Below are 27,715 nucleotides of genomic sequence, written 5' to 3' on the forward strand. Positions count from 1 at the left end.
ACAAATACACACACATACACACACACACATACAATAAAACGCACAGCTGTGAGAACACACACACCCACAGCCACAAACACACACCCATATCGACACACACGCACACACACACACACACACACACACACAACAAAACAAAAAAGCAAAGAGTTTATATGAATACACATTAAATTTCATCAAGTTGGACTACAGCTAATGGCCATGTTCCCTTAGGTGTGTCACCAGTAAGAATACATCCCCCCAGTAAACGAAAACACAATAAACATAAGAATCTCAGAAAACGCAAGAATCTCCTAGAACTTATTACTAGAGCTTCGAAGCGCTTACTTACCACCAACATACTTGCTAAAATGTCATGAAAATATACCTCCAATATGTCTGGCTGTCTATAGCGATGTAGATGGCTTTTTTGAAGAAGGTAAAACTGAAGCAAAAACAAATTCTGATTCCAAAGCTGCTGACCTATAGTGTACCTGTTAAAGCACACACAGCCTTGTTTTATACTCTAGTCATGGCTCTGGAGAGTGACACCTATTTAACAGCCTCATTTATGAGCTTCTGTAAAATGCGAGACATGGTGTTTGCATGGGGGTTCTGTGGGGGAGAGTGTGTAAAAATTTTAATTGGCGAGTAGGGCTGAAATGAACAGTCAATAGGTGGAGTGTGTGTGTGTGTGTGTGTGTGTGTGTGTGTGTGTGTGCACTTGTAGTGCGGTGATTCTCTGTCGCCCCCTGTCTTTCCTGAGTGTCATATCACCTGACCCCCCCCCCCCCCCCCAGGCTCCACCCATGAGTACAGTGCCAGCCCCGATGACCTGGTGTTCAAGAGTCTGGCGCGGGCATACTCCAGCTACAACCCTGTGATGTCGGACCCCAAAAGGTCACCATGCCGCCGGAACGACGACGACTCAAGCTTCAAAGAGGGCACCACCAATGGCGGGGCTTGGTACAGCGTACCTGGAGGTGAGGCCTCTATTTGACCTTGACAAACTACAAACCTACAAACTCCACATGACGATGTTTACAAACACCACATGACTACACAAATAAACTCCATACAACCCGCCTACAAACTCCATGCAACCACTTCTATAAACCCCACTCGACCACCCATACAAACCTCACATAGCCATGCCTACAAACTCCACATGACCGCACCTGCAAACACCGCATGACCACACCCACAAACACCACACGACCATGCCTACAAAGACCAAACAACCACACCTACAAACTCCATACGATCATTCCTACAAACTCCATAGAGCCATGCCTATAAACCCCACTCAGCCGCACCTACAACCCCCACACGACCATACCTACAACCCCACATGGCCACGCCACAAACACCACACAACCATACCTACAAACCCCATATGGCCACGCCTACAAGCACCATATGACCACACCTCCAAACCCCACATGGCCACGCCTACAAACACAATACGACCATGCCTACAGACCCAAAACCCATTCCTACGCACAGCTATATGTGACCACATCCAGTGACATATGCCAAGGTACCTCACATACATAACAGTCAAGTCATCGCTAATCATATGCACACCGCTGCTTGCCTGTTCAAAGCACTTACTCAAGCCACATGGCTTTGAGTCAAAACTGGGGCATGCGCCCGCTCAGATTTTATATTTTATTTGTGAATTTTTCCATTCTTCTTTAAAAGCATACAGAGAGTCAGTGCAGAACTGAGTCAATCTTTCCCATGTTACATGTATGTATGTTGAGTTACTTCAAGCAAGTAGTATCCAGTTAACTATGGTCGCATACATTTTAGCTTAGTACCTCTTCTTTCAGTTGACTAGTAAGCTTAATAAATGGGCTTTAGGCAGCTTATCAGTCGACTCAACCACCAATGAAATCGATCATTCATTGACTATAAGGCTGATGTAGCAATGCACTGTTGACGACTAGAACACCCTCTTTTGGTTATGACCGGTTCATGAATATGTACTTGCTAACCAGCAGGCTACCATTCAGTAAACAGCTTCTTCTTGTTAACTATCTATAGGTTGCTCTGTTGGTTGTTAGATACATCACTGCAGTTGCTGTTCTACTGCGGAAAAGAGTTGTTTATAACCTCATTTTTAGAAGCTTGTATTCCTGCTGGTTTCTGCCTCTAGCATGATGTAGGCTATATGAAAAATTTAATGGAAATCGAAATGAACTGATACTTGTTCTCAAACACAGCCCTGCTAATGGTGAAACAATTGTTTGTGTGTCCCCCTACAAATCATGTTTAGTATTGTATAAATGACATTCTTTCTTGTCCTGTTCTCTCTGTGTCTCTCAGGCATGCAGGACTTTAACTACCTGAGTAGTAATTGTTTTGAGATCACACTGGAGTTAAGCTGTGATAAGTTCCCTCTGGAGAACACCCTCAAAACATATTGGGACCAGAATCAAAACTCCCTCATCAACTACATAGAGCAGGTGTGTCTACATATGAGTGTGTATGAGAGAGAGAGAGAGAGAGAGAGAGAGAGAGAGTGTGTGTGTGTCTGTGTGTGTGTGACTTGATGTAGGTATTGACAATTTGTGGTTTCCTATTCAAAATGATGAGCTTGAATTAAATTGAAAACATTTGTTTGCTGTGGATATTAGAGTGGCATTAATAATGCAGTGTGTGTGTGTGTGTGTGTGTGTTTGCATGTTCATATGTGCTGTCCTGCAGGTTCATCATGGAGTGGCAGGTTTTGTACGTGATCTTCAAGGTAATCCTATCTCCAATGCCTCTATTTCTGTGGAGGGCATCGACCATGACATTACCTCAGGTGTGCATTTTCACACACACAAACACACACACACACACAAAATTATTTGGAAGTAGTCAAAATTGGAGTGGACATTTTCAGTAGATGTCTTTCATCAGCTGTGGACTGTCTGACCTTGGAATACTGGTGCAGAACAGGTTCCGTACAACCTTGGAAGGTCTTCTTTTTAAAACATTGCTTAAAATGTCCTGATTCTTTGGAAACCTTGTATACTACACCGAGATTTTATCATCTCTATATCTTTTACTACAGTACACAAATTTCACAATAAAAAACACAGAAATTATGGATTATGGACAAAAATAAGAAACAGTTGTATTGGTTCTGCTGGCCCGAGTGCCGATGGGCGTGGAGCAGGACGCACAGACTCCCTCGATGAAGTGACACGTTTATTAACATAAGGCACGAACAACAACAGTGGCGCTCATACACAACATTAATGAAAGACATGACTCATATACTTAAACGTAACACAGACTAAAAGAACATTGAACGATGATCACATACGAGTTTTACATTTAACAGCAGACTAACAATGACCAACGCAGTATACACACACTATCCGAGATTTAAATAGACAAAAAACACAAAACATTAAACCCTGTGCAGGTGCGTACACAAATAAGGTGAAACCCCCTGCATGCGGCAGGCCGTACCATGTGACTCATTGGGGGGGGTCGGGGACAACTGTCCCGTGACAACAGTAATAAGAAACAATAATAAGAAATCTGTAAAATATAATAATTATATAGCTACCCATTTTCTGTTTATTTAAGGCTAATTGCTTCTGTATGATATGTTGGCAGAGTGTGCTATTACACACTCAGTAAACTAGAAGTTTTTAGTCAGGGACAGCAGTGTTAAGAATAAGATATGTCACCCATTCAATTTGAATATTATAAAGGCCTGCCCTCTTGTGGCTGTGCAGAGTAATACATCAGTCCAGCTACACCTGAGCCCATGGATGGATAGAGAATGTAATACTCATGACAGACTAATAATATATGTGATTTTACATGTGATTTCCTGCTTTGTACTTGAGGCACCTTTCTCTTCCTTTCTAGCTAAGGATGGTGATTACTGGCGTTTGCTGCTTCCTGGTAACTACAAGATTTCTGCTTCAGCTCCCGGATACTTGACCGTTATCAAGAAGGTGGCTGTCCCCAGTGGCCCTGCTACTCGGGTAAACACACACACACCCCTCACATTTATACTAGATATACACATTTATATATACATTTGTACTAAATTTCCTCTCTTTCTCTTTTACCAACTTCATCTGACCCCGGTCATCCTGTCTCTCAGCTCGACTTTGAACTGGAGTCACTGGAGGAACGGAAGGAAGAGGAGAAGGAGGAGCTTATGGACTGGTGGAAGATGATGTCAGAGACACTTAACTTCTAACTGGCCAAAACGGTCACTGTTTGGTTTCCTATTGGCTGAGGGTATCAGGAGCATCCTGGGTGTAAAATATTTAATCATTGTTGTATTTATGCTCACCCACACAAAGGCAGATTTTTTTTTTCCCAAAGAGCACTACATGAAGACTCTAAAATAGGTTCATTATGTATAATAAGAGCTTTATTCATGCATATGAGGGCACAAGTAGGTTACGTAAAATTCTATCACAGAATTGCTACTCTGGTAATAGAAAAACCTTTGGCCATCTACATAACCCTGGATTATATAGATTATAGTGGTAATTTTTTAAGTTTTCTGGAATCCTTCTGTTATGCTCTTCACAGATGAATGACGAATTAATATTTTATTGTTGAGCATCTAGCTTACAGGTGTTGTAGCAACATGTTAATTGTCCGCTGCCTGTGTCCACACACACGCACGCACACACGCACACACACGGGAAGGGACTAACTCAGTCGGTGTGGTTTAATTGACTGATCTTTCATTTTTAACCATGTGTTTGACATTGCTATTGTGAGATACTTTCATAACCACAGTCATCAATTGCACCAATCAACCAGGAAGCACTGTCATGAATGAATTAATCTGCCAGAAATTACTCATAATTATCAGTCTGCATTACAGTTATGACCAATTAGGACTGAAGCCAGTTTAGACAGCGCTGATAAATGACATATTAATACTAATGTCTCTTTCTTGTTTTGAAACAGTGTCCTGTGAATTTAATTAATGTTCACCTTTTTCTTATTTTAAAAGGAGTTGCATTTGTAAACCTATCATATCTAGTTTTATGATATTCTTGAATATTTAAACTGACTGTAAAGAGTACTCATGGATGTCAAATAACATCCATTATTATTAGAACTATATAAAAACCTGAGTCAATATAGTTATAAACTTGTACAATATATGTTCTTGAAGTAAAGTTACACTTTAAAAGCAACAGATTTTGATGGCACAATTGGGAGAGATGGCAGTGTCTCTCAAAATGAGAAATAGCTCGTGAAATATTACATTTTGTAAACAATACTGAAATGTATCAGTCCATGACAGAACAATGTTAACAAACGCCCTGTAATATTTTTGTCCTGCAACCATAAATGACTGTTTAGCTTGCCACTGTTTCTATCATGAAAACATGAAGTATGTTTAGAATCACACTGGCAAATCACCAGTGTTAAATTAAGACCTGCGTTGCTCGGGTGGTTTCCAATGAATGCTTAACACCTACAATTGTAGCGTGTTCAAACACTAGGCTTTATGATAAATTTCAGTCCTGTCAGCATAAAACCCAAAGCCATAACTAAAGATTATTTGAGATATATGGTTCTATAACTTTCCAAATTTATGTGTTAAATATATATGAATGTAATGATGATTTAACTGGATACTGCAATTCACAAACAAATTAAAATTTCTTTCTGTTGTCAGTCTGTTCTTTTTATCTTTCTTTAGGTCTTCTGTATTAATACGGGTGAGGGAGCAATCAACTAATAAATGTGTGTGTGTGTAAGCACTTTGCTGGCACAGTTGATGAGGGGCCTCTGTCCTGTTTCTTACTAGAGTACACTGCAGTTACTCATTTGGAACCTTAGTATATATATATGTATGTATGTATATATAGAAAGAGAGAGCCGTGATGATCCAAGCTTTGTTGCAAAGTTGTGCAACAATTTGATCATAAAAGTAATCAAATGTAATGTAAAGCTACTGTAAAATTCAGTTACCATGTTGCATCCCTACTAAGTTGGACGCTTTAAGTTATTTAGTCAGATTTCGTGTTCGGAGTCTCTGGGTGCTTGCGTGGCGGATCTGAGCAAAGCCCCTCATTATTCTTCGCTGACCTATCAACGGGGCTCGGATCAATGACATCGATTAGGGTGGCGACAGTCCCTAGCGGGACTTTAAGAAACCCTGATGCAGCAATAAGCTGACCTCATTACGGCATGCCCAGCACCGTAAGAATGGCGCTGATACGTGTTTAATTCAAATTAAAAAGAAACGCAGTGCCAGTCTCCCCCGGGATGATTATCCGCGTAGCTAATGAAATGAATTAAACAACAAAAGTTTTCTCTGTGCTGTTGTTTTTGGGTTACGTTTACTTTTTTTCTCACTTGTACACTTGATTTGATTTGATCATGCTCCCTTTCTCATATATTCAAATACATAAAAATACATAAAAGTGCGTTCCATGAACATTATATATGTATACTGACTACAAAGGTATGGGACGAGTGCTGTGCAAGCAATGCCTCCTCCATGTATCTATTGCCTTTCATCATTTTATGTGCACTTGTTGGAAAGAGACAACAGGGGGCGCTAATAAAAGCACTAGCTGTACAGTACCTTTACGTATGAGGGGTGTCGCTACTGAGAGGTTAGAGTCTGCATATGATCTAAACGCACCTGCGTTAAATGAACCGCTAAGTCCAATACTTCACGCCGCGAGTTTGCACCTCTAACTTAAAGTTTTATTCAAATACCTGTGTGAGATAGAGATAGAGACAGATTGGATTGAGAAAAAGCAGGGAGAGAGAGAGAAAGAGAGAGAGAGAGAGAGTTTGTGAAGTATACATGGTATTAGTTCCACTCCTCCAAAATGTGAACAAAAGCATTAAAGCATCCCAGTGTATCACTTTGCTGTGCAAAGAATGAATGCTAAATGGATCAGTTAAACAAAAGCACAAACACACAAGAGTTTTCACACACTCACAAAACTATTGTCTTATACACACACACACACACACACACACACCAAAAGGTTCTCTCCCAGTGAATCGCACACAACATTTGGATGAACTTAGAATTATTTAGTAGTCTTCTTGGATTGCTCATTTGTTTTCAGGTGGGCTAAAGGAGGGAGAGGAAACTGCTATGACTGGAGAGGGAGATGAAACTGTGCTTTGATTGGAGAGGAAGAGAAAACTGTGCTTTGATTGGACATGGAGAGGTGGCTGTTCTTTGATTGGAGGCTTGTTTCAAATCCATCCTTTCACCCTCTCCTTCTCCCTCCCCTTTATTGTTGTTCTTTTGTTCTTCAGTGTGGTTGAACCTTCTCTTCTTTCATCTCTTTTATATCCCTCTATCCAACCCCATCTTTATTCTCTGTCTCTCTGTACTATGTGTACATGTGTGTATTTGTGTGTGTGTGTTCATGTGTGTGCGTGCACGTGTGTGGTTGTTCCTTGTTATTGTATGAGCTAGTGACAAGGAAGAGGAACTGCATTTCAGTTATTACTTCCTGAACACCTTTAAAATAAATCTATTAATTATGAGATGTGCTGGGATTCAGTGGGAGGTGCACAGCATGACACAGCACCCTGGGATTGTGTGTGTGTGTGTGTGTGTGTGTGTGTGTGTGTGTGTGTGTGTGTGTGTGTGTGTGTGTGTGTGTGTGTGTGTGTGTGTGTGTGTGTGTGTGTGTGTGTGTTGTTTACATGCAGGGTGTTCCTTCTGTTCCATTCTTTCTTTCTTTGTTTTTTATTCCTACAAATCTTTTCAGAACAATGCGGAACTTAAGAAATGTGTGTATATGTGTATGTGTGTGTGCATGCATGTGTGTTCTGGCACATGAGTTTGGCGATTCCACATCGGCCTCCGGGGAAGTCTGTCACATGCAGTGAAGCGTTGTCTTGACAACAACTGGAGTTTGAGTCTTATCCAGTGGAACAGATGCCGCAGGCGGTGCACCAGTTACCTCCGACAGCACCTCTTCACCCATAGTCCACCCAAACTCTACACACATACAGACGTCTGAAACAAACACAGCCCAAACTATATATTGTGCAATAAGAAAAGATTAAAGTGGAATCTGTTTGGTAGTGCTTTCAATGAGGAAGTGCAGGCAGAGTGGAAGAGAGGAGCGTCTAGGTGGAAGTGACTCCAATTGCTCTGTATGTATTGGACGCTCTCTGAACTGAGCGATATGCTTACCATTTTTCTTGTCCTCTGTCAACCGTGCCATTCTCCCCAAGGTGCAAATCGATGGAGAGATCACCTGTGGCGAAAGAAAAGTGACAGGGACGAGTGAAGGTCAGAGAGGCAGAGCTGGGGGAGGGGAGGGGGGTTAGGTGGAAAAAACATCGCTTTAGTACTTGAAAAAATTAAAGATGACAGTGAAAGAGAAAGGGCGTGTGTGTGTGTGTGTGTGTGTGTGTGTGTGTGTGTGTGTGTGTGTGTGTAAAAAGACGTAAAAGTGCTGACTGGCGAATGTCCAAGTCCGTGTGTCCTTCGCGGGACGTTGTTCTGCCTCGGGCGATCGTACTGGGTTATTCCCGGTCCAGCAGTCCCACTTCAAGATTATTAGACCTGCAAATTTTGGCCCAACTGGCCCAGGGTGTTTTTTTGTGACAAACAGCACCCCAGTGCTTTGCCCCAGATGGACTTACGAACAACGCAACGTAAAGCGATCCGATTCGGAGATGCTAATCCGCAGCGACAGCGTCGCTCGTGTTTTTGGAGGCTCGCGCTGACACGTCACAATGCCTGCTACTCGCGCCAAGGACCAGGAGTTCACTTCTTTGGCAGTCGTGCGGGTTGATTTTGGACCAGGCCGAGCCTTTGTTCCACACGCTCTCTTCAGAGTGTGCAAGGCTTTTCAAATGGATGAACCAGGTTTTGTGAAAGGTCATGATAGCGTTAGCGTTGTTAGGCATCAGCAAACCGCTAAAACACTATACAGGCTGCTATCATACATACAGTTGTTCAGATCCTTAAATTATGTTGCTTGCTTTTTTCCATTAATAGACTATCATCTTTTTGTAACTAAGTACGCAGTGTAACAAGCATTTATGAATAGGAGCAACGGTTCTAATGCATACAATGCACACACACACACACACACACACACACACAATCCTCTCTACATCCTTTCAAAAACATTCTTCATATCCTCTTCCTGTTTCAAAGGGGCTGCTTCCTTTTGGTTTGGATTGGACACCTCAGCTGTCAAATACTCCTCTGTCTTCAAAGACAGAGTGGTGGTGCCGATGTAAGCCTTATCTGACTTACACTTTCCCACACCTTCATAGAGGGTGATAGAAAGAAACGCTGCTGTGGAACCACACACACACACACACACACACACACACACACACATGCAAATGCATGCATATATATATATATATATATATATATATATATATATATATATATATATATATATATATATATATATATATATATAAGCGCACTCTTTCTCATTTCTGTTTCATTAAACCTACATTACATTTAGAAACACTGATACTATATTTCTGTTTTATTAAAAAATATTAGAAAGTCTCATATTTTATATGAAAATGGAAGAGAACAACATTATACATTTTTTATTAACACGCATTAAATCTTGGTAATTATGTGAAATGCCACTTTGTGTGTATGGGTTTCATATGGGTTTTGAATCTCTTTTCATTTCAGATTCATATAAAATATTTTATTTTCAGATCACACACAGACACAGGCACACACATATACACATATTCACACAAACACCATCCATAATGCACTTCCAAGAGGAAGCATATCTCACACAGCCAAAGACACTGGCTCAAACAGACACAAGTTCCTGACACACACACACACACACACACACACAAAGGCAAGGAGTTGGTTGTTCGCATGTGAAGCTCTGCTCTCATCTGATATTAGTTGATTGTGGCTTAAATCAGATCATAAATTAAATTTCTCGCTACTCATATTCCCTCTATCTATCTATCTATCTATCTATCTATCTATCTATCTATCTATCTATCTATCTATCTATCTATCTATCTATCTATCTATCTATCTATCTATCTATCTATCTGTCTGTCTGTCTTACCCTCATTCTCTCTGTACCCTTTTTTGTTTGTTAGGCACTAATTACCCTCCATTATGTTTGAAATGCTTTGTTAGGCTAATTGTGTTCTATACTAACAAAGGGCACACACACACGGAAACACACACACTCACAGTGTTTATTTTATTTGTGCTATACTTGCATAGGACAGATATTTTATGTTCTTCACATCATTTATCTCTCTCTTGCTCTCTCCTGCTCTCTTCCTTCTCTCTCTCTCTCTTTCTCTCTCTCTCTCTCACTATTTCAGACAACTCCCTCAATATAATTTTCTTTATGTATGTGACATGATATTACATGTCGCTACTCTGAGTTTACATTCCAATGAAAATTCAAGTCTTTCTCTTGCTCACGCACACATACACACACACACAAACACACAGAGACAGTGTTTAAACAGAGGAAATCCTCTCTCCCTGCTAGCTAAGTATGTGTGTACTCTCAGGCGGACTCTGCTGAGCTTCACATCTGAGGTCATTCAAAGGGGTCAAAAGTTATGACTGTTGAATCTTCGCACACACGCTCAGTGCATACTGCACTTCTCACTTTATGTGTTTTTTGCGATACTCACAGGAACAAGATGCACACACACACACACACACACACACACACACACACACACACACACACACACACACCCATACAGTGGAGCATATTAATCTACTATGACATATATCCACCAAGACAGAATTTGTAGGTTTAAATACCTCCCCTTCATTATTTAGTGTACTGGTAAATTAAATAGCACCAAATAGAGGAATGGAAAAATGCTTTAAGATGATTGTTGGTTGAGAAAATATTAATGCTTTTTGATGTTTTATTTATTTAAAATTAGAGCTGAATGTCAGAGCCTGACTTGAGTAAACTCTGTTAGTAAACTCTATGTGTGTGTGTGTGTGTGTGTGTGTGTGTGTGTGTGTGTGTGTGTGTGTGTGTGTGTGTGTGTGTGTGTGCGCGCGCGTGCACATGCGCATTCTGAATCGATGATCCAAACTTGAGTTCTAAAACAGGACTGCTTGCACCGGACTTTTCGAACTTTCCCATGTATTGTGGATCGATAGCATTCCAAAATAGAGCCCAGTTTTGGCAACATGCATTAATCTACATACACACAGTAGCAAGATGCCGAACTCGCTTGTTTCTCATGGGATGCTCCTCTCCTCTGGGTTCACCTCTCTTAATGAATGCCTGGAGAACAAGGGCATACCCTGTCCATTCATTAGTGTCTCTGTGTGCGGGGCAGTGTGGAGAAGACTGTATATGTTCACATTCTTCATCTTAGAAATACACAGGATGAAGAAACACACACACACACACACCCAGCCTGCCAATCCATTCTAGGCTGCATGTGAAAACACAGCATATTGTGGTAATTAATATATACCAACATAATAATATCTTGTCATTAACTTCCTTGGAATGAACAGTGTCAGAAGGATTAATGGGAAATACTAGTAATAGTACAATGACTATAAAGCTATTCTATTCTATTCTATTCTATTCTATTCCAAAGTCCTGATGTTCCTGAAGATCTATTCAGAATCTGAATCTGACTCCAAATCCATTAGTGCACATGTAACATAGCAGACAGACTGACACATTGCATATACAGATATCAAAAACAGAATAAAGATATCAAAGACAAAATAAACCAGGCTTGAGTAAGACTTAGTAAACAGCTATTAAATGGATATTGTCTATCTGCATATGAGGAATGTCTTGCGAGACATATGAGACAGAGAACCATACTGACCTGTACTGTACTTCTCTTTAGGTTTTTAATTGCTCAGTGAACCATCTACACACACACACACACACACACACACACACACACACACACACACACACAATATAAGACACAGCCTATGGTGTATGATTAGCTAAATGTGATGGAGTATTTCTAATTACAAAACATATATATATACAAAAAATGATGGTGCATGAGATGCATGGAGCTAGACCCCTATTCTCCTCCGGCTGTATCAAGACATAAATTATGAGAGTAAATGTCTCAAATAAACTCCAGTCATTCGTGGTTTAGGACCTTAGCCATAAACTCCTAAAACACTCCCGACTCGAAGCGCGTGAACCGCAGATTTGGCTTGCGTGCATCGTTGCTCGAAGTTGGAGCTTGACAGAGTGATGGTGTGACGTCAGCATGTAGCTACCTTGCAGAAAAGGATCGAGGAGGGTGGGGAAATTAATCTGTGCGCGAGAGAGACGCAGCGCGCGTGAGACGCGCTAATCTCTCGGGAAATGGGCACGTTCAGAATAAGCGTAGGCAGTAAACGCGCGGCTATATTCTAGTGGCTCTAGAGGTGCTACGAAAAAGTCCTTGAGAAATAGAGAGAGAGAGAGAGAGAGAGAGAGAGAGAGAGAGAGAGAGAGAGAGAGAGAGAGAGAGAGAAAGAGGGCAGTTTTCAGGATGAGATTGCGCTTTGAAGCCGTATAGACCCTGAGGGTATTCTCTGAGGTAAGATACGTCCCTCTTACATTTATAGCGTGAGTTCACAAGGGTGTGTAAACTCCACTTAATATATATAAAGTGAGATTGTGTTGAAGGTTAAAAGTGGGCGACTTTATGTCATGACACCGACGTTCCCGTACCGAAAACCTTAAGCGGTAAGCCACTTGTAAAGCTCCGCGAGAGAGGTCGCGCGATGTTCGGTCAGCTGTAACCTTTTTGTCATGGTCTCGTCACGGATTTGGGCACCGTTTTGCCGCTTTTGTGGTAAACTAAAGTATGGGTTCAAGGTAGTTGTGGTTTACGAATCGATGAAGTGATTTACGGGACCTTCGCTTTTCGCAGCTGCGTTCAGCGAATCAATAGAAACTTGAAGGAACAACACGGAGCGGTTGAGTTTTGGGGTATGAGTTTGGACAACTGATGACACAGAGGTGTACTCATCGCCCAAAACAAATACGATTCTCAAAAAAACTGTGAAGTAAACTTTTCCCTTTGTCGTCTTTTCCCCGACGCACTGTGCGTGCGTAGCCTCATTTTGAGACTCACTCACAATAACGAAACGGTCCTCACCTTGTCAATTAAGCGTTAAATTAGCGTTCCCTCTCTGTAGCGCGCTACCCTGCGTGCGCGCGTGTGTGCACGAGTGCTTCTTGGAGAAAGCTAGGGAACGACGGCGCGATTGCCTTTATGGGGGCGATTTAGACCTAAATGGGTTTGTTAAATGTCACACTACAGTCGCGTCTGCTCTGCCGCCTCTCAAATGAGGACACTATTTCGTTTATAACAGTTTCTAAATGCGCTCTCACCTACATGGAAGTTGCCTTACATCCTGAAACTCCATGCATACAACGGTAGAGCTCCCGCTATTATAGGATTATAGCTGAAATTTTAGGTACCTTGTTACTTTTATAGCTGGCGGCTTGTTATTGTGAAAGGCGTCTCGGATAAAAGACGAAGTTGCGTTTTTTAGACTTTGCAAGTATAGAATACGTCATATGTCATGTCGTTTCTAACCTGCGTGACGAGCATCTCTAAAAACCGTCCTCTTTTTTTGCATTGTTACAGCTGATCAGTTCCTCGAAATCAGTGCGTGTCAGAGGTTCACCGCCTTCTGTCTTTTACGGTAGCACCCCGATTGTGACTGCCACCGCTCGGGCCTCTGCTCACCGGATGTTTCAGTAAGTTTCACTCATGCTGAGGTTCCCTAAGTGTTTTAGAGTTAAAATCATATATCCTAATCTCTGTCTCTCTTTCTGTATTTCTCTCTCTCTCTCTCTCTCTCTCTCTCTCTCTCTCTCTCTCTCTCTCTCTCTCTCTCTTTCTCTCCCTGTATCTTTATCTAAGAGCAACTGTCTGGGTGCCCCCGCACAGGAAGAAAGGGAAACAATTGTGCTCAATTGAGCTGGAACGATTCAGGAGCTTATCAATGCGGAGGCGTCCATTTGAGATGCAGCGACAGTGAGCGACGCGACGACCTGCCCAGTCTGTCAAACCGGACCAATGAACTCCACACGGTGCGTCTGCTGCCTCGCGACGAGCCGCTAAATTCCAGACCGCGAGACTTTAACAAGGCAGTACGCACAGTACACGCGAGAGGCGGCCGTTCATTCAATATCAGATGGACAGCGTCCATTCAACACTTACTGCTAAAATGCACTGGATGACGCTCCTACTGGCTGGGTTTACTTTTTGGGGCAAAGTCTCCGTGTACAATTGCTTAGATTACGAAGAGAGTTATGACTATTATGAAGAGGAAAAAATGGAGACAATAGACTACGAGGATCCCTGCAAAGCCGGTAAGATGAGCTGTACTTAAAAAAAACACATCTAAAATATACACCTAAAGACTTACATCACAATGGGAAAAAATGGATAACCGAACGTGCTTTGGAACCTTTTTATATTCAATTGGCCGCAAAAGTATAAAGAGTCTTGTAAATTTAGTTTTCTTAAGGAGCTTTTACTTTTCGGCGATCTTTAGAGATTGTGCCTTGATTAAAATAAAGTGGGTTCACACATTCGATTCACAAGCCTTTCTCATACGCCGCGCGCCTCATTTCCCACTGTCAGCGACCGAGTCCAGTTTCGTACCCCAGTCTCCTGAGACGGGTCCTCGGCTCGCGAGGCCACGTGCGCTTCGCTGTTATAAACTCGCGCGGACGACCCGCCTGCCATACTGTGAGGTGCACGCACGCATCCCACCTGTCCGTACCCATCTGTTTTAAATACATTATAAGTTTATCTTCAGATGAGTGGTTCGTGTATTTACGTGTGTGGTTCTGAGGAGGGGGGTGGAAATGTCTTGAAAATAAATTATGACAGTTCTTCTCATTTTCCATTGATAACTCATTGTACTCTTGACAGAGTAGTAAATGAGTTAAGTTTCTATATAGCCTCGAGTTACTGGTATTTGTTTAACATTTATAATAAGTGACTGCTTCTCTTATGGTCTTTGCTTTGTGTGCTGTAAAGCAAATTATCAATAACCGACATGAGACTATACACCTTAACACACGCGCACGCACACACACACACACACACACACACACACACACACACACAAAACAACAAAAAAATCCCACACATCTCCTAATGCAAACACATTGTTAAATAAGTGGTGATGTCTTAGTTGTTAGCAGCAGAGAATGCATTAGGAGCTGTGTGTGTGTGTGTGTGTGTGTGTGTGTGTGTGTGTGTGTGTGTGTATGTGTGATGGTATGCGTCTGCCCTTCGGGGGGATGGTTTGCATTTGTGTGTGTTTATGTTGTTTATGTTGATTTGGCTATATGGTGAGGGTCTAAAGGACTGTAATTGGTTTCTCTTTCTCTGTTCTTTTTGAGGTGTTTATGTGTGTGCGTAAGAGAGAGCTAACCCCCACCTAAGGTGGAACAGATGTATAAAATGCACTCTGTATTTACTGTCTTTGAAATCCTCTCTCTTTATCTCTGTCTGTGGTTGTCTCTGTATGTCTCTATATCTCTTTCCTCTTCATGTAGTGTGTACACAATCATAAATCTCGTTTCCAAGCCTCTATGCCACCTATACACTCACAGTCACATCTGTGTTTGTGTGTAATGTGTAAAATGTTGAATTTTGTGAGCTTTTGTTAAAATTGCCACGACCAAGCTGTTTTTCTACTTTCAGGCATCAAAATTCAATACTCTTGGGAGGAGTCTATGCGGATGTGTGTGTGTGTGTGTGTGTGTGTGTGTGTGTGTGTGTGTGTGTGTGTGTGTGTGTGTGTGTGTGTGAGTGTGAGTGTGGGTATGGGTGTGTGTGTGTGTGTGTGTGGGTGTGTGTGTGTGTGTGTGTCTTTAGGCTGTGGAGAAAAGAGTGTTAGGTAGTCATAGGGAGGACCTCTGTTTTTATAAACTGAAAAATATTTTTGAAATTCAACAGCTAAGTTGATAATAGCACCTTGGGGAGAGGGCGGACAGTATTCAGAGCATTCCACCTAAACACATACTCACACACACACACACACACACCAACACACGCACACACACACACACACACCAACACGTACCTTTGTTCGAGGCTTTTTATAACAAAATGTTCAGTCAATGGAATTCTTGGAAACATGGAAAGGCAGCATCTCAGCCCATACTGTGTTTCTCTGCTTCTTAGGATTCTCCGTCTCCTACTTTCTGTGCCAATGCAGCTATAAGGGCAAAGGTCCTTATCTGAGGTGTGAGATACAGCTCAGTCAACGGTCCTTGGGGGAGATGAACATAAGAAGTAGATAATAGTCACACCCATGCTTATATTTGACATTTTTCACACCTGCTTTCTCAGCATGTGTAGTCATCTCTAGAAGGCAAACGTTGCTCTGGGAGAGGAAGTCTGACAATGTGTTATATTAAAGCAAACATATTTTAGGACTAGCTTTCTAGTAAAGTGGTGTGTTGAGGAGTAAAGATGGTTCCCCCAAGTGCCGGTGGGAGTAGTTCCAGCCCGTTCTCCACAAATAACCCTGAGGTGAAGTGCTGACCACCTAAAATCCAGCCAAGCCATCAAACATGTTCGATCCACTTCTCGCTAATGCTAACGCTAGCCACTCTCTGAGCTGAGTGAGCGCGTCAGCACTGTCTTCTAGCACATGCACGCATGCACACGCGCGCACACACACACACACACACACACACATACACATACACATACACACCTACCTCTGTGACCCCAACATCACATTAATGGGCCATTTAGGTGACAGGAGTAGCCGGTTAGGCCAATAAATGAAGACTAGGCTTTGTTTGGGGCTTCTGTTCTTATTTGCAGAAACTACTTATTCCAAAAGCCCTGTTAGTTTCAATAGGCCAGTAATGGGCTTGTGTCATTATACAGTCATTACAGTGTGCTATCTGTTGCTGTTATCTTAAGACATTGTGACCATAACGGCTCTGTTGCTCCAGAATAAACAATCCTTTCAGATTATGCAAATATGGCCCACGCCCCCTTGTTTAGGTTAAAGCATAGACTAGAGAAGCATAAACACACCTCAGGTAGATGTTAATGGCCGTGTTTGTGTGCATGTGTGTGTGCGCCTCTCCGTGTGTGTGTGTGTGTGTGAGAGAGAGATTTCCCACAACAAGAAGGCAAGCAGATTTTTCCACTTCATCTGCCTGTCTCTCTGCCTGTTCTTCAGTCAGTTTCTCCCTGTCCTTCCCCATGTCCACATATTCATAGAGTCTTATCCTCTTCCCCACCTTTTTGTTTTTACTGCACGTCCTGGAGGGCTTGAGCCCTCCAAGTCGGCATCCCTCTGGCCCTTTGCCTTGTTCTGTGTGCTGTGGGTGGTGGTCAGCCTGGTCCTGTGCTGTGGGTGGAGCTCAGCCTGGTCCTGTGCTGTGGGTGGAGCTCAGCTTGGTCCTGTGCTGTGGGTGGAGCTCAGCCTGGTCCTGTGCCTTGTTCTTTCTGCTGTGGGTGGAGTGCCGCCTGGCGCTGTGCTGTGGGTGGAGCTCAGCCTGGTGCTGTGTTGTGTGCTGTGAGTGGAATTCAGTCCAGCAGTGTGCTGGCAGCTCTCACGGGTTTATAATGTGGAGCACTACACAGCCTTAGAGATGTGCTTGTGTGTGTGTGTGTGTGTGTGTGTGTGTGTGTGTGTGTGTAAGGTTGGGAATTTTATAACTTAACAGAGGGAGATACTTGAAGTACTTCTCAGACTCACACATAACACACACACACACACACACACACACACACACACACACTGAGCAGGTGGTAGATCTACATGATATGGTCAAAAATGTAGTGAAAATATGGCTACACATTGCAAATTTGATGTGGCCTACAATATTGAAACACTGGAGATATCTTAATGTGTCATAGTTCACACATGGAACAAAATCATTTATGTTTGCTAGATTATGTGAATACCATGATTCATCAAAACACCAATCAAAACACTCATCTGGAAAATCCATGATTGGCACATTGTAGCCTTCTTTAGTATGTTCATTAGGAAAAACCTCCACAGTCCTGTAACAATGGAAAAAAAAAAAACGCAGGTGTTCCAGCAGAAATTAACCTGAACTGATGAACTGAGGGCTGCTTCTGCTGACACAAACTGAAGCTTCGAACTACGCCACATCATCAGTAAAGGGTAAGACATTCTTTGCCGTCACCTGCTGTTTTTAGCCTTCGGCTGGTGCTGGGCCCAATGCCTGGGAGACTGCTGAGTCCAGCGCAAGGCCTGCATTTAGGCTGAGCTTCTCCATTCAGTCCACACAGAATCCTCACTCAATCCATGTATTTGTTCTGCCCCAGCTCCCCAAGGCTCCCAAGTTGCACAGCCCTACACCACCCGCTCCAGATGTACTGGGAACTGGAGCCAGTCAAAAACCTGGACCAGACTGGAGTGGCATTTGGCCAGCTTTTCCCTGATCACAGCCAGGCACCGAGAAAAGCAGAGCTGATCCTGAATGCATGTATACACGTGTTCTCTTCAACCAGCTACATCCCTACATCTGGTTGGCCAGTGTCAAGTGTTAGGCCTGCAGAAGGTTTTACAACAGAATCCACCTGATACAGTTAACGAATATGCACATTTACAGTGCTCTGTGTCAGCAAACTGGTGATTATCTTTCTTTGGTATATGTGGCAAATAGCGAAAATAAAAGCACAAGTGTGACTTCAGTATTGTAAAAGTAAAATAAAGCTTTTCCTATCTGAATTGGCCCAGTGGTGCTTGAACACCCAACCCCCCACCCCACCGCAACCAGCCCTACCCTGCCAGCCATCCATATGAATGCAAATGAGTGCAAAGTGAAGCCATTTTGCAAAACTTAGTGGTCTTTTAAAAGGGACTGGTTGGGCTGTAGTTCAAAGCTCTTTATAGTTGAATCTGGCTAGTTTTCTTTTTAGCTCAACAGCAGAGTACTTTTTCCTAGTTTGAGTGGCACAGACATGTGTGTGTGTATGTGTGTGTGTGTGTGTGTGTTCGTGCGTGCATGTGTGTGCGTGTGTACGTGCGTATATAAAGTTTCTGTGACATTTCCTTGAGTGTGTGTGACCTTGTAAATGCATACAGTATGTGCATGTGTAGTACCATCTTTGCGTGTGTATGTGTGTGTGTGTGTGTATAGTGGAAATGACCCCGTGTGGATGGTAAGTCTTGCTACTGTTGTTCTTAGGAAAATGGAGTGTGAATATTTGGCTTTGTGCTTATCTCATGCCATTAGAGTGCACTAAACACATTTCCATCTCTTTGTACACTGATTTCCCTCTGCGTGTGTGTGTGTGTGTGTGTGTGTGTGTGTGTGTGTGTTTATGCGTGCATGTGTGTGTGTGTGTGTCTGTGAAGGAGAGAGAGTGAGAGGGACTAGTGTGGGAGCCCACTTCATTCAGGCACTTATCTCTTCCTGCTAGCCTGCATCCTGCCACTTAGCTGGAGAAGAGTCTCTCTTGCTCTCGATCTTTCTTTCTCTCTCTCTCTCTCTCTCTCTCTCTCTCTCTCTCTCTCTCTCTCTCTCTCTCTCTCTCTCTCTCTCTCATAGACACTCATTCATGCCTTGTATAAAGCAAGGTTTTGAGAATAAAATTGTATACCCAGCAGAACACACAGTGGGAGTAAAAGAGAAAGCGGACTGCACTCGGAGTCGGTGTGCGTATGTGTGCCTGCAGCCGTCTGCTCTTCTGCATAAATGCTGCTTGCCAACTTCTGCAACTCAGCAGTATCGTTGGTGCCATGTATAGTGACAGTAAATATGTGGATTTTTAGGCTGTTTAGCTGTTTTCCAGCAATAGTCTTTTAATATCCTGCAGCTAAAGTACTTGCTCAGTATTTGTGCTTTAGATCGGTACCTAATGCATTTAATGTTCACTTGTGTAGGGGTGTTTGTGTGTTTGTGCATTGGTGTTTGTGTATGTGTGTGTGTGTGTGTGTGTGAGAGAGAGAGCGAGAGAGAGAGAGATAGAGAGAAAGAGAGAGAGAGAGAGGCTCTGGTGAGTCCAGAAGGGAAGCTGGTCAGTAGTCACATTCTGTTAAACAGGATTTTCCAGGAGCACTCTGGTCTGACAGCCGGCTTCCGAAAATTTCCCACATATTCCCGACTCAGCGCTCCGCTTCGTTGTGGATTGTTTATTTTGGATCGTAAAAAGCATGAGTCAGCAGTCCACATGTTTCCTCCCAGAATGCATTTCACTAATTAAGCAATTATAGCTTTGAGCACCCTGACGTGTGAAAAGATTTCTTTGATGCACCAACAACATCCCAATGCAACAAACACACACACGTGAATAAACAATTGAAGTCATTGAGATTAAATAAAATGTGGAGAGAGAGAGAAAGAATGCCTGACCATGTGGAAGTTGTACTGAAGCAATGGCCAAGTTTACGTGCAAAGATGTCTGCCAATCAAATTGAATTCATTCTGATTATAGATTAAGATCAAGATGCTTATATACAGTCTACTCAGTATATGTAAATGCACACTACAAGAAATCAGATCCAAGATTACACCCATGCATTTAGCACCACTCAGTGTACATGATTCCATAACGACAAGCCCTTTCAGAGCAGCAGTATCTTACCTGAGGTTTCAGGAGGTGCGCTTGTCTTTTTAATTACTTTAAAAATGATGGCAGGCTCAGGACAACATACTTCACATGTAGCCTACTTATTAAAGAACTGGCAAAACATCCCACAATATTCAGTGACATATGATAGTGTAACTTGCTCTTTGTAAACATTCATTATGAGGCAAATGCACAAGTGCAGAACTTGTTCAAAGTTTATGATTAGGGATGTCATCAAATGCAAGCATTTACATGGCTATTATCCTTCTAGATTTTTTACAGATTACTTACAGGATTACTCACAGTCAGATAGAAACTGTATTAGGAATGGCTTCAATCAGAGTAGTCTATTCCAAGTGTGGTATATACATGGACGATTGAGCTATTAGTCAAATTCTGACTGAGCTATTAGTCAGATTATTAACGAACTATCAAGATGCCTGTAAATGTAGCCAGTGATGTTTCCCCATAGTTCCCATTCTCCCTGTATTCTTGGGGAAGATGGGAATTCATGTGCACATGCTCTCCAACTGTCCTTTGTGTCACTGGTTGATCAAACTCTGAGCACACAACTATGGAAAAGAACCTTCTGGAATCAGTACTAATTTCATTAACTGAATGTTGATGCTTATTACTAACCTTTGTGTCTGCCTGTGCGTTCCTGCTCCTTCCTGTCACATACCTCAAAAGAATGGCTGTTGGCTTGTACCCAGAATGCTGTGCGTCACAGCTGTTGCTCATGTTACTCAGAGTTCTTTTGTTGCCCATTATCCAGTGTACGAGTGTCCCACTTCGTCCCTTGATGTGCGATTGCCTATATGAGATTTACTCAAACCAGTCCTGCATAGTTTTCATGCAACATAATTCCAAGCAGAGGTGGTAACGTCAGAAGAGTCAAAAGAGTAGAGGGTTTGTGCGAGTGTGTGCCATAAGTCATTGCAATCAGCAGGGTTCAATTTAAGGGGGAAATTAAAATTGACCCTCCTACTTCTGTCTGTCTGTCCTCTGTAACTTAAGCCTTCACTCCAGGCGGAATCTGTCGGTCAAGCAGACTTTATCAATCAAACACAAATGTCATATGGCTCTAGCAACCAGGCTGTTCCTGTCATGTCATCTGGAGAAGGATGCTGGAGCCTCTGCATTACCCTGGGTTAAGTGTCATTTGGGTCTACGCTGTTATACCTCAAGAGTAATCTCTGTTTTTAATATAGAAGCTGGCCTACAGATATCGCAGAGCTCAGGTTAAAGCCCACCTTCCTCTGTGATACACTAGCCTGAAGATAGTAATCAAAGATGCCCAGATTGTTATTCTAAAGCAGATTAGACAGTCTGAAAGGTATTTTCCAATCCCATCAGGTCACAGTGGTCTGATGATTTTCTTGCTACACTGAATGTTTAAATTCAATATTTGCAATGAACATATTTTTTCGTTTATCTGTTTTTTTCCAGTGGGGCTGGGTACGGCCTAACTCACCAGGGAGACCGGTTTGGGTTGACAGTTAAAGAGGAGCGGTTTGGTTTAAAAGTGAGCTTGGAGGAAGGTGGGCTGGGACGTCAGACCTCACTATTGAGTCTTCTGGAGGTGTCATGTGCTTAATTCAGGGAAACAAAGACGAAGAGAGGTCCATACCCGATGTCCACTGAGAAGAGTTTCTCAGGTTGTGGTGTCTGGTATGAAGTGAATGAACTGGGCCCTATGTGAGGCTCTAATGGCAGAGGATTTTCCATTTCCATTTTTGACATCTTATCCCTTTTGTAACTAAAATATGCGCTGAATATCTAAATATTTATATATTATTTTTAATTTACTTTTATTGGGCTACAACTTAGTTTGTTAAATTTACCAAACTAATAACTATTTCAAAGACCAAACTATTTCAAACACCAAATATTCCAAACAGTATGCATCACCAGTAAGTTACAGAGGTCACAGAAAGTTAGCCTCTTTAATATACTCTAGGGGTTCATTTGTTTCATCCATATGGGAACAGAGGAATAGGGATTCATTATTATCCCATATCACTATACATGAAAGCACTGAAATTCACACATTGTAATTTAAGACCACTGTTTATACCAAGAATTGTTGGCCACATGGCACCCAGTGGCCCGTCACAGTTCAGCTCGCTGACTGATGTGGGGGCCTTCTGGAGACAGCTTCCTTACGAGTCACTGCCTTTTACAGTCACTCTCTTGTCAGGCAGCATTTTACCCAACAAAGAACCTTCAGAGTCATCATCCATTAACACCATTAGCGTGATGATGATCTACACAGGAAGCATTGCTACAGCATGCTAATGTTAACATAAATAGTAATAAATAGTACAAATAGTACATTAGCTTTATGTAACAATACAGATACATTTAATTATAGGATTGACATATGATAAATAAATGTAAATGAGCAAAATATGAAACAGTAGTAATTTTTTCCAAAAAAATCAACAAAAACCTCCTCAGCTGTCTGACTGTCAGAATAAAACACTCGAACACTCTTCCAGTGAACAGGATTGTGGGATTGTCTTTGCCAAGAAAGAAATATGCAAAACTGCCTTAAAATCCGTTCATAATAAAGTACCTAAAGTTTATTTCTGCTGACTTCTGAAAGGCAGAACGCACACACGCTGCCCAAAACCACTGTCTAGTTATGGACCTGCTTTGGAACACAGCTCTTGCTGCTAATGAACGTTAAGTCAGTATGTACAGTGGATAAGTAGATCCTAGTCAAACATGCCCATGATGGGCTTTGTGCTTGAGCTTCTCATAGACACGGCGTAATGGCCTTCTTACCTGAATGTTATACGATCCTTTGCATAAACACATTCTCTTTCACGTCCTGTCATCAGAGCACTGCCAGGGCAAGTGCCAAGGAAAGTTCAGAAGATTCACATCGGTTATTTCAGGATGGCGGAGTCCTAGGCGAGAACCTGTGTTGGCACACGCAGAATAGACCTGTTCCTTAGCGTCGTCAGACTACCACCCGCAGCTCACACAGGAAAAATTGTTTTTGGGGGCGGTTAAAATTATTGGATATTAATATGGATATTAGGCTTGGTCTTCAATGAACTTACAGTCAGCAGTGATTCTACAATGATCAGTCTAAAGGAGTGTGGGTGGTTCGTCTAATGTGGGTGGGGGCTCCTAGTGTCGTGACTGTATGGTATCTGTGTCAGAGATCTGACCTCCAGCAGAGCGGGGTACCACACTGCTCTTTTTATCATAAAAACTATTTTAGTGAAGCAGAAACACCACTAAAATTGACAGCATCTAACCACCAGTGTCGAAATGCACGCTCGTCTGAAGACACAAGACATCGCTCACCATCACCAAGTAACTCTTACGCGGAAGGCTGCATTCATACTCACCACCAGTATGTGCTCTCAGAGACAGCATTTGAAGAGGAGACACGATATGGAGTGACTAGGGCTATAATTAGCTCTTAATGAAGAGTTTGACCTTGGCCTTTGTGTCCTGATCACTGCGTAATGAGAACAGAAAATCTCCCCAGAGACTAATACAGTGCCATGCTTGGGCAGGGCATTGTGGGAGCGGAGAGGAAAGAAGAATGGACTCACGTACACATGCAAGCAAATCTGCGGGCATGCATACACACATTTGCATATACACATTTCATTTAAAGGTGGGGCAGGTGAGATATGATAAAACACACACACACACACACACACACACACAGACACAGAGTGGAGTTTCATTTCGTTGTGTTTCGTAGTCATCTCAGTGATCCCCTTGGCGACAGACTAAATTAAGAAAGTTATAATGGGTGTGGCTGACAATAAATCCATGGGGTGTACCACAGTGGGCGCACGCTGGGAAAGGTTGAAGTCGGAATGCTGTTAAAGCTAAAGTAGGAAGAGGGTTGGGATTAGGAAGGATAAAGCAGGAAATTAAGAGGATGTAGCTCAGAGAGCTACATGTCCTTCAGCAGGACAAAACACGTGCACACCCCCATTTTCCTCCATGAATATTACCATGCTAAAGCTGATTATAATTTTGTCCTTGGCTCAAAAGTGATGTCATCAGTAGTGGACAGCTAGCATACTTGAAATGAGCACCTGAAGGCTGCACACCTTGTCTCAGGGGAACTCTGTGTGTGTGTCTGTGTGTGTGTGTGTCTGTGTGTGTGTGTGTGTGTGTGTGTGTGTGTGTGTGTGTGTGTGTGTGCATGTGTGTGTGCGTGCGTGCGTGCGTGTGTGTGTGTGTGAACGAGAGAGAGAGAGAGAATGAAATTGAATGTGTATGTGTGTCTTTGTTTTTAATGTTAAGGTGGTATTGAACAAATTCAAGCTGTTCCTTGACACTTCTTTAGTCTTAGTCATATTGATTAAATTAGCATCAACCAATAACAGCATAGACCTGAGGACAATGTGCGCACAGGTACTATCTGCCAACACTTAGATCAGCACTTTATGGCACTGACAGATGGTATTTGCGATTATGTGGCTCTGCGCCTGTGTGGATGTATAATATCGGCTAGCCTGATATATAAGTCTTATTTTTACTTTCCCTCTCTCTCTTCCTCTTGCTCTTTCTCACTCTGCCCCTTTTGCTCTCTCCTTATCTTCTGTAGCAGTGTTTTGGGGAGATATCGCCTTGGACGAGGAAGATCTGAAAATGTTTAAGGTGGACAGGACGATAGACCTGGCGCAGCGCACACACACGAGGCAGGGACACACATCAGGTAAGGTGCATGACTCCGCCCTCCTCACGCGTGCCATAGAACCACTGCATCAAGCTTTTATTCATTTAAGCGTTAACATGCTGCCACAATTACAGGATGCACATAAATCTACAAGCACTGGTCCACAGCACTACTAACATATCACATGCACCTTCCTCTAGAACAGAAGCACTCTAAGAGTCTTTATTGACACTACAATGTCCAGTAAGACATAAAGTTATGATGACTGAAATAAGCAACATGGAGAAAGACAGAGCACATGTGTGTAGCCGTCAATACACCGAATGTGCACTCTGCACCATTTAGATGACTTAAGGCAGGTCTTTTGTAATTCCCACAGATACTCACAAAGCTCGCTTCCTCAGCTCGGCCACAGCAAGTAGGGCAGTGTGACCGGTGAAGGCAGGTGAAGTAACACAAAGACAGACAGGCATGCATATATATATATAATACAGTGGTGTCCTCAATGGGTTCAGTGAGGCAGCTATGTCGTAACTTAATGAGTTTTCACATAGTCAAGCCTTTCACAGGCTCAGAACAGGCAGTTCCCTCAGGCCTATATTTGGCCTTATATCTCGACTGCGGTACCAACAATGATTACAATCTATCACATGCTGCATTTTGCTAAATTTATCTGAGGACTGTAGGAGTCACATATGAGAGGCGCATTTGTGAGTTAGTCTGGAGCTTCCTAAGACAGTATGATGTGAGGGTCCGCGAGTCGTGTGAGGATGTGAGTGATGGATAGGAGTTTGGAAATCCGGCATATTGAGGCAGGAGCCCGAGTGGAGAATACGAAGGGATCCGAGTGCTCGAGCAATCCGAGTGCTTGCGGCTGATTTTGTAGCTGATTACCGGTCTGGTGTCCTTGGTGAAGACCTAGGGGGAGATGGTACTGAGGAAGCTTCCTGCCGATTAGAGTTGATAAATGTCATTGTCTCACTTCTATAACAGCATCAGCAATCCAACTTGTTGTGTGTGTGTGTGCGTGTTGGTAAGTATGTTTGTGGTAAGTGGAGTCAGAAGAACTTTGTCTAGAATAACATCCTCGCTCACTGTTCAGGCTCCTTCTCATAGTTCATCATAATTCACATGACAGCTCCACTGACCAGTGCCAAAGTATTTTGTGTGTGTGTGTACGTATTTGTGTTAATGTGTGTGTTTGTGTGTCTGTGTATGTTGGCGCATATGTGCACGTGTGCTGGTAACACATACTTTGCCTGCATATGTGCATGTGCATCTGCATGCTGCAATGAGCCTTTCCGATGCTTGCATTCCCGAGGTAAGTCCAGGTCGTAAGCTACTGTGAGGCTGAATGGCTGTCAGTCAGAAGCAGTTACAGAGGCAGGTCCGGCCAGAGCCCTCTGGGCAGTGAGAAACGTGCTCCGAGCAGGCAAGCTGGCTGGCCGTCACTCATACGGCGTGCGACTTGCACGACTTCGCTGTCCCTCCAGCCCACTGGTGCGGTTGGCCAGAGCACTGTTTGCACAAGAAGGTGCCCATAGTCCCATGCCACCATTCAGCTGCACGGTGTAGGATGCATGCAGAAAAACGCCTGGGGGAAAAGGACACAAGCCTGAAGCAGGGCGAGTTCTCACACAGCTGTGTGTGTGTGTGTGTGTGTGTGTGAGTGTGTGCGCGCGCGCGTGTGTGCGTGTGTGTCTAACCTCAGCCTTTTCCTGCTCCTTCGACTCGGCGAGTTTTGTTTGTTCCTGACTTTCCTGTCTGCTTTGGCATTCCAGGGAGAGAGAGAGACTGGGAGAGAGAAAGAGGAGAGGGAAAGAACTACTGTGTGTGTGTGTGTGTGTGTGTGTGTGTGTGTAAGAAGGAGAGAGTGGGAGAGAGACCAAGAGTGTGAGCCTGAGATAAAAGGGATGGAAAGGAGAGTTTTTTATGTGCGACGAAAAGGAAGCGCGAGAGGGCTGACAGTAAGCACCAGAGAGAAGGATGAAAGATGAGTGGAGGGATCCAACGTAAAGATGATGGTGGGATAAAGAGGTGTGGAAATGACACGGAGCCCACCTTTGTTGGCAGAAATTTCATGCCTCCCCTTTGTCTCTGAATCACTAGCTGCTGAGAGCACTACTCACAATGCTCACGCACAGATGTCCAATGATGCTCTCACAACGCTGAAATAAATGCACCTGCGACATTGCAGAGTTGTGATGTCCCTCTCATAACACTGCCAGAACATTTCCATCACGCATTGTTCTCATACATTCCATATTTGCACTTTCCTCTCTCTCTCTCTCTCTCTCTCTCTCTCTCTCTCTCTCTCTCTCAGGTGGAGCGGGAGAGCACAGCACAAAAAAGAGAGGGTCGTTACACCTCCTCCTCAACAGAATACGACGCCTGGGGCTCGGTAAGTCACCCGCATGCATGTGTGCTTGTCTGTCCGTCCGTCCATCCGTAGGTCCATCTGCCCTTCCCCACTGACCTTTACTGAGCTGATTCTCCGTTATGTTTGCAGTGTGCATCACAGAG

The 27,715-nt window shown here is 43.0% G+C and overlaps 2 protein-coding genes and 1 long non-coding RNA gene across 7 annotated transcripts in view; 2 read left to right on the forward strand and 1 right to left on the reverse strand.

Annotated features, from left to right (window-relative positions):
• The window catches only part of cpe (carboxypeptidase E), a 14,276-nt gene extending 8,633 nt beyond the window's left edge, over window positions 1-5,643 (forward strand). The window contains exons 5-9 of the mRNA XM_027031653.3: window positions 780-962; window positions 2,311-2,450; window positions 2,692-2,791; window positions 3,856-3,974; window positions 4,097-5,643. Of these exons, the coding sequence (XP_026887454.2) occupies window positions 780-962; window positions 2,311-2,450; window positions 2,692-2,791; window positions 3,856-3,974; window positions 4,097-4,195 (641 nt within the window). The 3' untranslated portion in view covers window positions 4,196-5,643. The remainder of the gene's footprint in view (window positions 1-779; window positions 963-2,310; window positions 2,451-2,691; window positions 2,792-3,855; window positions 3,975-4,096) is intronic.
• An 805-nt stretch (window positions 5,644-6,448) lies between these two features.
• On the reverse strand, window positions 6,449-9,025 carry LOC145657983 (uncharacterized). Its single transcript, XR_014123911.1, has 3 exons — window positions 8,417-9,025; window positions 8,147-8,210; window positions 6,449-7,966 (listed from the first exon to the last, which is right to left on the reverse strand). It is a non-coding gene; the product is annotated as an uncharacterized LOC145657983 (long non-coding RNA).
• A 3,278-nt stretch (window positions 9,026-12,303) lies between these two features.
• tll1 (tolloid-like 1) overlaps window positions 12,304-27,715 on the forward strand; it is a 46,099-nt gene continuing 30,687 nt past the window's right edge. For 2 of the 5 annotated variants that reach the window (XM_081714403.1, XM_035530204.2), the window contains exons 1-5: window positions 12,304-12,522; window positions 13,582-13,694; window positions 13,861-14,312; window positions 25,121-25,231; window positions 27,516-27,593. In XM_081714403.1, the coding sequence (XP_081570529.1) occupies window positions 14,135-14,312; window positions 25,121-25,231; window positions 27,516-27,593 (367 nt within the window). In that variant the 5' untranslated portion in view covers window positions 12,304-12,522; window positions 13,582-13,694; window positions 13,861-14,134. Of the gene's footprint in view, window positions 12,523-13,581; window positions 13,695-13,860; window positions 14,313-24,727; window positions 24,928-25,120; window positions 25,232-27,515; window positions 27,594-27,715 lie in introns of those variants that run through there. The other 3 variants (XM_081714405.1, XM_081714404.1, XM_081714406.1) reach the window with 3 other exon arrangements.

The sequence above is a fragment of the Electrophorus electricus genome, chromosome 5 (genome assembly GCF_041902795.1).
Source record: "Electrophorus electricus isolate QZ-2024a chromosome 5, ASM4190279v1, whole genome shotgun sequence".
Lineage (NCBI taxonomy): Eukaryota > Metazoa > Chordata > Actinopteri > Gymnotiformes > Gymnotidae > Electrophorus > Electrophorus electricus.